At 42.6% G+C, this 14,321-nt stretch overlaps 1 protein-coding gene across 4 annotated transcripts in view; it reads left to right on the top strand.

Moving 5' to 3' along the window:
- The window catches only part of LOC106746572 (guanylate cyclase 32E-like), a 97,254-nt gene that overhangs the window by 41,263 nt on the left and 41,670 nt on the right, over window positions 1-14,321 (top strand). For all 4 annotated transcript variants that reach the window (XM_014623304.1, XM_014623303.1, XM_014623302.1 and 1 more), the window contains one exon: window positions 7,673-7,870. In XM_014623304.1, the coding sequence (XP_014478790.1) occupies window positions 7,673-7,870 (198 nt within the window). The remainder of the gene's footprint in view (window positions 1-7,672; window positions 7,871-14,321) is intronic.

The following is a 14,321-nucleotide window of genomic DNA, read 5'->3' as shown; positions in this document are numbered from 1 at the left end:
ACCTGAAAATCTGATGAAATTTCTATGCAGGTCGCGGCAAGCTGCAGATATGCGGCGACTCGCGGCGTGAAATAATATATGAATAATTAAGACGCAGTTTTAGCGTGCCGCGAAAGACTCAGTTGCGACGAGAAACAAGCGAGCAAGCGAGCACCGTGACAGTCCAGTTCGAAGTCAATTTCGAGAGTCGCGCTAAAATAAATTACGCGCACGCGACAGTATCGAGGATCTCTCGAATACGTAGTCGCGATCGACCGAGAACTGTTACGGCAAAGCTGCGGAGAACGACCGTGGATCTGAAGAGGAAAACGTGCGATCGACGATGGGTCGAGAGTACGAGGTTACATAAACCTGTCTGTATTCGAAAGAAGAACGCGAGCGACTTATACGCAAGAAGTACGCTCGTTTTCTCCGTCGGAAAACAGAGACCGCGACGGGAAAAGGGGAAGGGAGAGAAGGGAGAGAAAGAACGAAGGCTAAACAACAACGCGATGACGCAAATTGATTTTAGCCCGCGAAGAAAATGAAATTAAACATTTTTATCAAACATCTGTTTTCCTTGTTTCCTAATAAAAGAATGCACGCAAAAATGCAAGCGTTAATGAAATACGCCAATATTGGAAAGAGATATTCACGATGAAATCAGGTTTATTACATAGCTCGCTTAAGCAATTCACATAATCCGAATATACAGTGATTATTCCAAATTATCGTTGAAGTGATTGATGAGACATTTTTCCCTATAATCAACACTCTAATGAGCCTCCGAAAAAATTGCTCGTATCATTATTAAAATCAATCCAAATTATTTCAATTTATGAAATTCTGCAACCACCTGATAAAATTCAAAACAGATTAGATATAACGTGTTGTAGAAGAAAAGCTCCATCAATTTTTACGATGAAGTTTTTCCTACTTCGAATGTGTATCCGTAAGAATTGATATACAAAATGAGAACAAGTGATTTTTAGCGATTCTCAATGCACAGCATAAAACGAAAGAAACAATAAAACCAGCAAGAAATGCGGCTACATTTCTTTCAACGTCCTCGTCCTGGATAATGGGAGTAAAAATTAATGTAAATAATGTGATATTGGATTTTCGCTCATATTCTATGTTTTAGATATTTTATCGTAGAAATATGAAATAGTCAAAAGTGAAATCTGACTGAATCCCCCTCGAAAATATATTGAAGATATTCAATCGTAAATTCGATCGGGAATTTTCCGGCCGGCTAAAATCGATTTGGATCCGCTGTGCGACGGTCCCGCGCTCGACGATGAAATTCTCTTTCAGCAGTTCGATGCACCGCGCCGCAGTTGCAACGATAAACGCGTAATGACCCTCCTCGCCGATGCGTGCCCGCGCATTCAGCGAGTCGAAAGGTGCAGGAAACGAGCTGAGCTCCGCGGCCGTTTATTTATATCCTCCGATATGCCACGCAAGAGTAAGCATCGCGATCGCAATGTCGGCCTCTGTTCGCAGCTATAATAAAGCTTGATTCACAAGCGTAGTTGTGCGATCTCGCGCGCGCTACCCCGATGCAAGGCGATGCGCGCGATGCGATACGGACCGACCCGTTTAACAAGTAATCTCATCTTCGTCGCGCATTCCTGTACGTCATCGGGCTTATTTTTAGCGGCTCGAGCATTATCGGTTATCAACCCGTTAATGATAGATAAGTCGTTGCGCCATAAAACCGCCGATATTTCAAGTCCGATTAATTCGTTCTCTTTCTCTCCCCGCGACGGATCGACCGTGCGCGCTCGGCGCACGCGAACCATCGGCGAATATTACACAAAAATTTAGCGAACCGTTTGCGAGCTCGTGCGCTCGTGTGAAGCGCCCTTAACACCCGGCGGTACGCAGTTCGCGCTCGCCGCGGTCGTAAGTGCAGGTGCAGATGAAGCAGTACCACCTTGCTCGCTCGCTCGCTCGCTCGCCCGCCCGCCCGCCTGCTTCACTTCGCGGGCAGGCAAAAAAAAGAATAGTAGAACTCGCTCGCGCGTGTACGCACTCCCACGACGTAATGCGACTAGTTCCGCTCGGCTCGGTATATTTGTAAATAGAACGAGCGTTAATTGGCGATTTCGCATAAGGCGCGCGCGCGCGACACGTGTGTGCGCCTGTGTAATGGGCGCGGCGCACTTGGCGCTCTTTAAGTGCGCGCAGATCGCATTCATAATATTCACTCGCGGGCAATGGTACGCGCTGTGAATTGCCAACGCGAGAGAGCGGGGCCCTCTCTTTCTCTCGCGGCTCTTTCTCTTCCTCCTTCGCTCTTCCCTTCCCGCTCGCTCGCTCCCTCTGTCCGGTCTGTCTCTGTCTCTTTATTAATAAATAAGGCGCGCCGCGCGCGCGCGCGCGGCACAACGTCGCTACTGTTGACCTGACTCTTGATAACGGAAGTTAATTTAACGAGCAGGCGGATTAAGGGGAGGAACGCCGAACTTTCACTGCGCCTGGTACACGGGAGAGCAGGATTTTTTTGCCGCGGTTTAACGGTGGAACGAAATACGAGGTAGCGCGATAAAACGGGGACTGAATCGAGCCGATCGGCTGAATGGAGGAATCGAGGTGATTTATGGTCGCGGAACGGTAAATATCGATTTTTTTCCCGCCTCGAATGCGCCTTTTCGCCGGCGCGCGTGTTTTCCGCGTGTCTGTTTATTTGCGCCGAGAGCGTATTGACTGCGATAAATGTATTTCCGCCGCGAAAGCTAAGTATTCAATTACATGTGACGGGGGGTTTTTTTTTTTTGTTTTCATCGGACTTTTAGTACGAGCCAATTTAACAGGCGCTGTCTCGGCGCGGTTTGTTGGGCGAACGCGCGGGGTGATTGTCTCGAGCGTGTCTGTCGGAAGTGCAACCGCATTCGCACATAAGAAAGACGGTTGAATTTACCGGCTCGATACGCCGCACTAATTCATATAAGCAGCGTCGGTATACTATGATACAACATCGGCTCGGGGAAAAAAATCTCCAGTGACACGCGAAATATCGCTGTCGATGTTAATTAGATTGAATTTATTTTATGCACCATTTGTGCGCGACGAAAGAGCGGAGACACGGGTGTCCGATTCGCTCGCGACACGCACGGGAGGAGGGAGACCCGCTTTGCATTTTTGCGATCTCCGAAACCGCGAAATCGACAATCGTTTCCGGTACAGCGTTCCGGAATTTGCGCGGGATAAACCGCGACACGCCTGGCAATGTCCGCGCGCGACACGTCAGCGCGCAAATCACGCGATGAATTCGATTATCGGCACGCGGTTGCGCAGGAGGTGGCAGGTGCAGAATCAGGAATGCGCGGCATCCAACGGGAAGGGTAATGATTTTTTATAGCGCTCCTTCGAAACCGCTTTAACGGTTCTTCGGACAAGTGAAGCTGCGCGAATTTTTGCGCTCACGCGACGCGTCCGTCGTGCGCGTGTTAGTAGAGTGGTGTGGTGGTAGTGGTGCGTCGTCGATGGCGCATCGAAGCCGGCGAATACAGGGTGTATCTGAATTCCGCCGACGAACTCACAGGATAGCTTCATTCTACGTATAAAAAATAATAGGTACAAGTTTTAGTAAATATATTCCCTCAAACGCTTATTTTCTGAGATGCAGCTGCCGCAATCTCAGTTTGAAAAATATATTTTATTCGTTGAATCGTGTTTTATAAATAAATAACTAGACACGTACTGCTGTAAAAGTTGGTCAAAATGTCTGCATCCCTTATCAGTGTACAGTTTGTGCACTGCAAGAAGAATTTGGTAACAAATTACTAAACATTTATATAAATAGTTTCGATTATAATTTTAAAGTCTTGGATGAAATTTTTTTTTTTTTTTTTTTCAATTTCTTTCCCTCGGATGAATAAAAAATGAAATAAAAACGAAATTTTTTTTCTTTTTTCCATGGATTTTTTCGGTTTCTTTCCAAACAAAAATTGAAAAAAGGTTTTTTAAATTATGGTTTTAATTAAATCATTTACCTGCATTAACCAAATCATTTAGTTACATGATATATATCATTTAGTTACATAGTATAAAACTGTTTAATTAAATATTTGATAATTGTTATCAAATTCTTCACAATTCTTACACTCTTCGAGTGTAAAGACGCACGTACATTCTTGAATATTACTTCATTATTGTCATCGTCGTACCATTCACAATGAATGATTCTTCAATTAATATTGAAATATCAAGACTGATAAATATTATCTTTAAAAACAAGTAAAAAAGTATTGTATTAGCATTCTTAACCCGCTTTATCGCAATACATTTTCTTTATCGTTGTCACCTTCCGAACTCTATATCTCAAAAAACCAAGCTTTCGCGGACACACGTTGATTAAGACCTGTTTATTTATTTTTCAACATGGAATCTGCCCTGTTGTGAGTTCGTCGGTAAAGTTCAGATACACCCTATATACGTACGAGGACCGAACATCGCGAACGAGCGCGCGCACTTTCATTGTCGACGGAACTTTCGTCGGTCATCTCGAGTTCCGCCGCCGCGGTGAGAAAACGAACGCGGCTCATTTTTGCGCGTGTCGCTTATCGGCGTGAGGCTACACAGCATCCGCGGAATCCGTCTCGGGAAACATTTAATTTTCACGGCGAAATGACTATGATGAAGCCGTCAAATTCTCCCTCCTCCGTGTTCAGGACTATTATTCATCCACTTGTGCCGTATATTAAGAAATCCACGTGAAACACGCGCGCGCGCGCGCTTTGGAACGCGCAAATTGATCTTACATGATAATTACATGATACCACGAGTGAATCTTCCTATTAGAGGATCGTCTAGATCCTCGCGCGTTTCGGATGTGACGGTGATCAATTACGCGGGAAAAACCCGCAAATGGTGTGTAATTGCGCGTAATTCTTTTAAACGTGCGCACTATCAAAAGATATCTGATCCGGATTCATGAAAGGCCGTGGTACAATTGATATGTACATAAATTTCCCGCATAGACGATCTCGCGGCAGCGTTTATCGCGAATCGACCGAATCGAATAACGTTAAATAATTACGCATTCCGCTGCAAATTGGCGAATTAATATCTCGCTGTTTTCGAATCAGTGTAACTCCCATCTCACTTTCAGAGACCTCCCCCGAGTTTTTACATATTTCAACACCGTGCTCGCGATATGTATTCCGCAAAAACAATTGATTTAAATTAATTTTATAAGAACTTTCGTGTAACATAACTTAATTTTTTTTTTTTTTTTACATGAATACCATCCACGATATTGTTACAAATTATTCCACTGCGGTCTCTCGTGAATGCACGTCTCATTAGTTAGCGGAACAAAATGAGCAGAATCAATTCTAATTAATATGCTTATTTGTTGCTAAAAATTTGTCAAGGAAAAAAAATTTGTTGCTCTGTTATTTTTTAATAATATTTCGCTGAAGGACAACTAAGTTAGCAGAACAATGTATACGACGAGAAGCGACACGTACAACGTCAAGATCGGAGCTGGCAACGAAATTTGACATTACAATAATATGAAAATTTATTGCTAATTAGTTACAAGATATGCTAGCTTCGATTTTATCGCTTGCAAAATAAATTTAAACGACAGCGGCAAACTTCTCACAGCGTGCAAAGTTACAAGAGTGGACCCCCGAGAAGTAATTAGTTGCTTGCTTAAATTTGGTACTAGGATATCGTCTGAATTGGTTGCTTTCGAAACATCCACATTCCGCATCCGTTGCTAGCGAAATAAGTTTAAAGAACAACGGGGAACCTTTGCACGCTGAAAGATTCTCCGTGTTGTATCGCCGATGCANACGGCGAACGAAGCGCAGGGGGGGGGGGGGAGTGCTTTCTTCAGATGAAACACGAAACCAACTCGGATTCCACGGAGAGTTCCGTTAACGTTAATCAGTAACTTTCGCCATCATATGTATCGCGACCTACCCGCCCCGTCCAACGCGACTATAACGCGCGCCGTATAGTTCGAATATATTTATTTGCCGGAGCCATGCTCTCGGAAACAGCTCTCGATATAGGTCTGGTCTAGGTGCGCACAATGCAGTCCCGGCCGACAACGGCGGCCCGCAAAAGGATTTATTGCACGTGCGAACTTTTCAACAGCGCCGACGGTTATAATTTCAGCTCGCATTGCCAAGCATGTAAATTGGCGCGCCGGCTAAGTGACTCTCTCTCTCTCTCTTTCTACTCGGAAAAGTATTGTTTGCTGGAATTCAGATTTGCATAATGACCAGGCGAATGATGTAGACGCGAGTCGGATATACCGGGTGAGCCCGTAGGAATGCGCATCGGGAGAATAAAACGGAATACCGGCCAGTAATACGCCGTGCCCGGCCATTACACGAACACGTGTGCATCATGGTGATTCCTCTCCCTCTCTCTCTCTCTTTCCCTCTCCCTCTTTTTCTCTCTCTTTCTCTCGTACGGTTATTGTAACGCAGACCGATAAGCCTGGCTGGTGCAGAGAATCGACTGCGATAAACTTTTATCGCGTGATCGCGAGCGACCGGAGGCTTTTATTGTGCAATGAAGGCTTATCGCTCGAAAATGGCTTCATTAAGCCTCTCAGGATCAACGCGAACTTTTTACACGTGTCGTACGCGCGAGTATTACGTCACGGACAGCGGATTAACTATCAGCGATGATAACCGTTCGATCGATCGACTTTTATCGAGGCAGGGGGAGAGAGAGAGAGAGCTCTGAGAAACGTCTGAGAAATAGGCGCTCGTACCGTCTTTCATATAGCTGTCGACTAATACGAACTACGTGTCGAAAGTGCGCGAGATGAAAAACGCGCCCATTCGGCGTGGAAGAAGCTTTCATTTTCACTTGGCATTGAATCAATTGATCCGCAAAATTGATTTTCTTAAGAATTTTTTCAATTGTTAACAACACATTTACCGATCCACACATGTGAAATTAATAAAAAATTGACCGTACCGAAGTTAAGATGATTAAAGTCAAAGTTAGTATTATTTACATGTATCACAGGTACGAGAAGACAACTCGTTCCGATGTCACGTTTTTAATTCTAGAAATTAAACTGCTCTTACCGCCTTAATAAAAAATGGAAGAGACGATAAAAGAAGTTTGTAGAAATATTATAAAAAATTGGAAGATCATTGACCGTATAATTTCCAGAAATCGATATATAAAATATAGAAATTTTTGATGAATCGTTGAAATGTAAGACGACTAACTTATCAATATTAAAGATTTGACAATATTATGCGCACTATATTTCCTTTTATGTCTCTTGGCTAGGCATTTCTTTAAAGATAAAATGGTTAAATAACTATAAAGATCTAATAACCATGTGTAAAAATACGAAAAAACGCAGAAAAGGGTGGAAAAATCTGACATCACGATTATTTCTCTAATAACGTGCATTCGTACGTATCTATCGGTATGATATATTCACAAACATATTCCTAACACGGGCAGTTTCAGCCAAAAGCATTATACAATATATCAAAGCACAAAAAATGATTATCTCTTAACGAGTTTTTATACATTACGTATTTTGGTGAATATTCTTGCTACAATGTTAAAGGTGTGTGTCACAAATCGTTTTTTAATCATTCAAATTTGTCGAGTTTCTATTATATTAACCATCACTTTTTAACAATATTGTCACGGGCAATATTGAACGAACGGCTGTCTCATTGCGCTGTTTCAGATCAACAGCGATCCGAACCTTCTGCCGAACGTGACGCTGCTGATGCGATGGAACGACACGAGGGGAGAGACCGTCGAAGCTACCAGGGCAATGATCGACATGATCTGTGACGGGGTCGTGGCCTTCTTCGGACCGGAAGGCTCCTGCTACGTCGAGGCCATAGTTTCTCAGTCCCGCAACATACCTATGATCAGTTACGTAAGTGAACCGCAAATTTCGACTATTTTCCTCGCGTAGCTCGAGCTCAGGTCTCGACCGTTTCGCGGAGCGCTCGCCAATTCGAGACTCCGCGATTCCGCGCGTGTATCGTCAATGAACCCGCGTCCGTCTCGTTAATAAACGCGCTATTGTAGTCGCGATTATTAATAGCGCGTATCAGCGCGATACACACACGGTATCGCGATAGCGGACTACACGCGCGAACGCATTATCTCATCCTATGACGCTGCACGTTTTACTCTCAGCTCTCGGAATGTCGTTCAAATTTCAACTCCCCGAATGCTCTTTATACTTTTATACTTTTACGTATTTTCACATTCGTGGTGTCTCGAGAGCTAAACTACTCGGCTAATATCGGGATATTCGGTACTGTTGCATCTCTCTTGTTCTCTTTCGAGAAGGAAAGAGATTTGAGTATCGCGGCAATGTTAAAATGTCCGATCGGATGACTCGTCTCCCGAGAATACATGAACTCAATGACTCGCTCAATCGACGACCGAGGCACTCCTCGCGAGCAACTCGTCTCGATAAGGGCTCAGACGCGATGAAAGGAATAAGAGACAAAGAATTAAATATTAAGGAATTAGGAATAAGCTATAATTTTCGAAAAGATAATAAAAAGGATTAGAGAATCAGATATGAAAATGTTTTCAAACGAGATCACTACTTTTACTATTTTCTAATGAATCTCTACTGGCATCATCGATACTTTTATCATTTTCCTGATAATTATCGATTCATTCAAACTGATTTTCATTTATATGTTGATGATCATTAGACATTTTGAAGGTTAACTTGCAATCAATTAATTAAGCCCTACAAGCTATAAGGAATCAATCAATTAATTAAGCCCTACAAGTTATAAGGAATAAAATTTCGACAGAGTTCCCGGTTTTACATGGAGAAAATTTATTTTGCTGTCATAGCAAGGCCAGCGTTATTACTGCATATTCGTTGCGATAATGATAAAATTTAATTGGCATAACCAAATTAGCGAATTATTCATAATTAATACGTCGAGTGCCGCGCTAATTTCACACGACTTTCCACTTATGCCGCGTCGGCCACCGATGGTCCGCGTTACCGTATTTATTATATCTTATGATATTTATAAAACTACAAAAATCATTATTATAAAGAGAAAGAGCCAACGTAAAATATACGCGCTATGCGGCCTGAACGGAAAGTCCAATGTGGGCCACCGATGACTCAAGCGACACTCAACATGTTGAAACAGAAACAATTTTGTTGCCAGGATAGAAAATATTCTGCTGAGTGAATTTGTTCTCAGGACACGTTAATTTGCTGTTAGAACAAAATAGTGCTTTCCCACATTTGCCAGTTTGTCCTTATAGTAAAAGAATTTGTAGATTCAGCAAAATAATCCAGCGAGTGGCAATTAATATTTTTAACAAGCCATTTTGCCGTCCACATGGTAACTGACAGATTTTACGGCATAAAATTTGCTGTGCCATCAAATTATTAGTCCACGTGTAGTACTCCCTATTTTCTTTTATTATAGACTGAAGCAGCAGTGATCGTCCAAATGTCGAAACTTAATTCTTTATTCTCACCTCCCTATATTTAATTCTTCGTTTCTTATTCTCTTTTCGTTGCGTTTGAGCCCTAACAATTATTCATCGCGATGAATCGCGTCTCTTCGATGGAAATGTGCATTTGGATTGTTACGTTTTTTAATCGTCCGGGATTCCTCCCGATTATCTCTCTCTTTCTTTCTCTCTCTTTTCCTTGCTCTCGCTCTCGCGCGTACGTAATTACGCGCGAGCCGGGGAGGAAAACCGCGTGGCGTTAACTCGCGAGTTAACGACGTTATTATCGACGAAGTGAGGAGATCGTTGAAACCTCATAGCCGCGTCGTTATCGGGCGGTTTCGTGCGGACTCGAGCGGAGAAACCGGCTGAAAACGGTTTCCGCCGGCGTGAGAACGCCGGGGTTGTAGGGCACTGACGGCGAAGCCGAGCCGTGGAGGAGGCGCGCCCGCGAGGAGCGGAGGTGCTTAACGAAAGTGGAGGTGGCGGCGGAGGTGCGCCCGACAAATTGAACACCCGCGGCGTGACAATATAATTACGGGCCGTGCTCTGCCGGGGCGTGCTGCATGCGTGCGTGCGTGTGCTGGTACGATATGCGTGCGACGTCACGACGGAGCACGCAACGCGGTCCCCGGATTGCGCCGCGATACGATCTCTCGCCGTTTTTCGTCGGCTTGAGATTTTCGCGGATGAACCGTGGCGGTACTCGCGACTCGAATTTCGAGGCAGAATTTCCGTTATCCGCGTGCTGACGGGTGTCGCGCAAATACGAAAGGCATCTTCTCGGGCGCGATCAGGATTGTTTTATTTATGAAATTGGTACGCGTATTATTTTTATGGATGAAATCAATGCACCAGTTGTTGCATTAGCGAGGAAGCCGATGGGTTTAAATATGTATCGCCTTTGTTAGTGCTGTATTTTCAGTGACACGTCAAGGGGGGGCTAACTTGTAAATTTAGTATTTATCAAAATTATGTTCTTATACATTTATTTAATTGCCTAAATATTAATAAATGTTAATTTGAAATGAAGCTGAGGTAGATATTTATATACGTAATGTCACAAATAAAATGTTATCTTTTATTTTCCTTATTAATGCTATTTTTGTTTTCTTATTAAAATCTTATTTTTACATATAATTTAGAATATGTTAAAAATAGAATACTAATCTTAAGAAACACGTATAAAAAATGTTAACTTTAATTACAAATATCTCAGTTCTCGAATAGTCAATCTTTTTCTAATTGCACGAACAATGGGTCAGGTAATATTCCGATGTATACGCAAGTTTCATCGAATTCTTATCAATCTTATAAAAACTCACTTCACTTTACAGCCTCTTTTAAAGTGGAGTAACTTTTGATTCAGGCTCTTAATTACTGTCATTTACTTTTGATGACACTTTCAAATGCATTGTAGATTAATTTGTAATTTTTTTCATCACTTTTTCATTATTACGAGCAATACATCCTTATTAACTGGATGCTGCTTGGTACGCCGCGTGATTGTGTCGTTATCTCGCGAGCTTGCGGCGGAAAAGCTGATTTGTAGTAACACATCACGCTCATGACACATCAATCGGTGACCGCACATTTATCGTAGTGAGATACGCTTTTAGCTAAAGCGAAAGCTTGCATTGTTCTCCTTTCGGCATGTGACGTTTTATCGCGAAGAAATTTGTTTATACAGACGCAGGTGTAAAGTGCAATCGACCTTCGCACGTTTCTAGGTATCAATTATATGAGAGAAAAACATGTTACATGTATATTAATACCGTTCAAATGCCGTCGTTTACTCTTTCTATAAGCATGTTTTAAGCATGAGAGGCGAAACGATGTAAATTAGAATATCTCAGAGCGAAATGAGCGTCGTCGAGTTAGAACGTTTCCTTACCGAGTGCACGGTGGCCTTCATGTATTAAACTTATATAACTTTAATTTATACGGGTAGTACGGGTGAGAGTTTAATCTCTAGACTGCCGGAAACCCCTGCATATATATATATATATATATATTCAGAGTGGCAGCTTAATTTTAGGCAGTCGATTGAGATTGCGATATGTATGATTACGTATCCTGAAACATGCCTGTCCGGACGAGAAAAGATGCGGCAACTCGCGAATTAACCGATATAGTAACCTCTCGCATGCATATATATATATATATATATATATATATATATATATATATAATACTCAATTGTTGTTAAAAAAATTGATATTCCTTGCGAACCTCCATCTCTTTCGCAAAATAACCATCTTCTCACGGGATCTTTCCTTCCCCTATCGAACGACTCGCGTAGCGAAGTGTGTTTGAAACAATCTGTTCGTATTATATCGTCCTTTAATTTCCGGATGCCATTACGCAAATGAGAGATGAGATCATCCCGGCATAATTGTCGCAACAAACATATTCCGACGAAATGACCGTCGTCGGCTCTACTCGCGCTCTCGTGCTCACGCGCAGCGTCGGCATTGCCGTCTCTAATTTATTCCGCGAAAAAAGAGAATTCGCGCAAGCCGGAAAGTCAAGAAACCCCCGTGCACGTTGAGCCGAAGAAATTAGCCTCGGGTCTTCAGCGATGCGCGTCCACGCTAGCCACAAAGTCACGAATCCGGCTACTTAACAACATTCCGGCAATGCCAATCGTATGGTCGCCACCACCTGCAGTCCGTGCGCACATACACACGTATACATTCTGACGCACGCGTACGCACTCGCGCGCGCGAACGACACGACGATTTTGCTTTGACGTGCCGCTTCTAACAACTTCGCGTTTCCTCTTTCCTTTCTTGTCGCGCGCGGCGATTAAAAGTTATTGGTGCCTGGGCATGAATATATTTAAAACAATCTCGCGCACTTCCACACGAGATAGATCTGACGCGACCGCTCCCGAGTTTTGTCGAACGATTTGCAATAGTTAGTAAGCACGTAATTGAAAGTGACATTTCAACGTCGACTGTCCGCAATTGTTATTTGCAATAGATTTATGGCATTATTATAGATAGCCTGAAACATACTCGATAACAAGTTTTGCGTTGTATCAGTAGTTTTCGGGCCGTTGTTTTGGCTGCATCGATTAATTGCAAATGGAAGAATCGCACTATAATTGTTAAATGTGACAAACGTAAATTTAGATATACAAAGAAAAAGATTTCCTTGGGTAATACAATTTTTTAATTGAAACAAGTTTATCTCTTGGAACGGAGCAAATAAACGAATATTCGATTCAACAGGCAAGATTGTTTGTGCGTGGTTTCTCAAATGATATTTTTCTTTTATTTTCATCAAAATATTACCATTGTCACAGGTAACGAATTATTTGAAAGAAGTAACACTATGTTGGAAAAATGTTAAAGAACTTTTTACTTCAGTGGAACAATATTTAATATATAATAAGATAAATTTTTTTCTCCTATTGAAAATCGAACATTGTTTCCTCTAAATAATACTCTTTTTTCTATCAAACAACATGGTTTATTCTAGTGAAACAACATTTTTATTCAAACAAAGTGACATTTCATATTAAATTATGTTGTTCGTATTAAACAAACCCAAGTCGAACATGTATACTAAATCCGGAGAAAGTCCGCAGAAATTATCCAAAGTCAATAATTACTAAATTAATAACGGGCCTAATCGATACCTTCGTAGTTTTCCTCAGCTTAATCCAAACTTAATTCAAACGATTTCCCCCTTTATCGCCACATAACTTAATCACATTACTTAATATACAGCTCATAAAAACATGCATCTACCCGCAACGTCATCTTCGCGCTTCTCAATTTCGCAACGCGCAATTTTTAATTAACGGAGACGTTAGGAATTTATTTGACGCGTGCGACTATATCGGTGGCGCGAAGTCATATGAGGCCCGAGCGTTAAAGCCGAACGACATATTTTCCGCGACATTTTATCGTTTTTGTGAAAGTCGTCGCGGTGTCGAAGGTCCCGTCGATGAAATGAACCATCGAGTCGGTCGCGGAAAAGTCCGTTTAACCGAGAGCCGGCTCGGTTATATATCGTCGTGGAAAGTTTCGCGAGACCCGATCACCGCCTTCGTCGAGACGACCCGTCGATATAAATCACTGCCGTGATTAACTTTACGAAAAGCTACCGGCCGATTAGATTACAACGCAGAAGAAACTCCAAGCGCGGCTCGGAGCGGCAATACGCTCGAAGATACTCGCGTATGCATCCGTGCGGATGCATGGGAAAGTGATAGCCGAGCATCGAGAGACCTCTCGGACTAATTTATGCTAATTCGCGGCGGTAAAGGGAAAAAAGAAAAACGAGTTCGCGCGAAAGAAAGAGAGAGAGAGAGAGAGGTCGACGGAGAAAAATGAGGCAAAAAGTCGAGGATACACGCCGCGCGTTCGGAAATTAAAGAGCCGCGATTGGGCGGTGAGCGTTAAATCGTAATTGATCCCCGACGTTTAAGTAACGCACCGTAACGTGGAAAATGAGTGAGTGAAAGGAACCGTAAAAACATTGTGTACCTTGAAACTGGAACAATTTCTCATTCTACGGCTCTCGACGGCTTGAAAGAAGGAAGGAGGGAAGGAGGAAGGGACAAATGTCCTACATCCTTATATGTGACATCCCTTTTTCCTCGGCCTTCCTGCCGCAGAATGGCACTGTCGTTTTTTTTTGCCTCTTGCAATGTCTCTCACAATACCGGCGTGAGAAGTAATGTATGTACGTTAAATTTCGAAACTTTATAAAGTGTCCGTTTCAAGTTTCTTAAGGAGAAACGGCCACACTTGAAAACTACCGACAGAATACTGTTTTCTTTCTGCAATATTTACGTCTTCTTTTTCCTGCTTGCACAGAATTATAAATACTCTTACACAATGGAAGCGTTCGCGAAAATGAATCGG

This window comes from Dinoponera quadriceps, unplaced genomic scaffold (genome assembly GCF_001313825.1).
Source record: "Dinoponera quadriceps isolate SergipeBrazil2010 unplaced genomic scaffold, ASM131382v1 scaffold1573, whole genome shotgun sequence".
Taxonomy (NCBI): Eukaryota; Metazoa; Arthropoda; class Insecta; order Hymenoptera; family Formicidae; genus Dinoponera; species Dinoponera quadriceps.
This window is presented reverse-complemented; position numbering and strand designations above follow the sequence as displayed.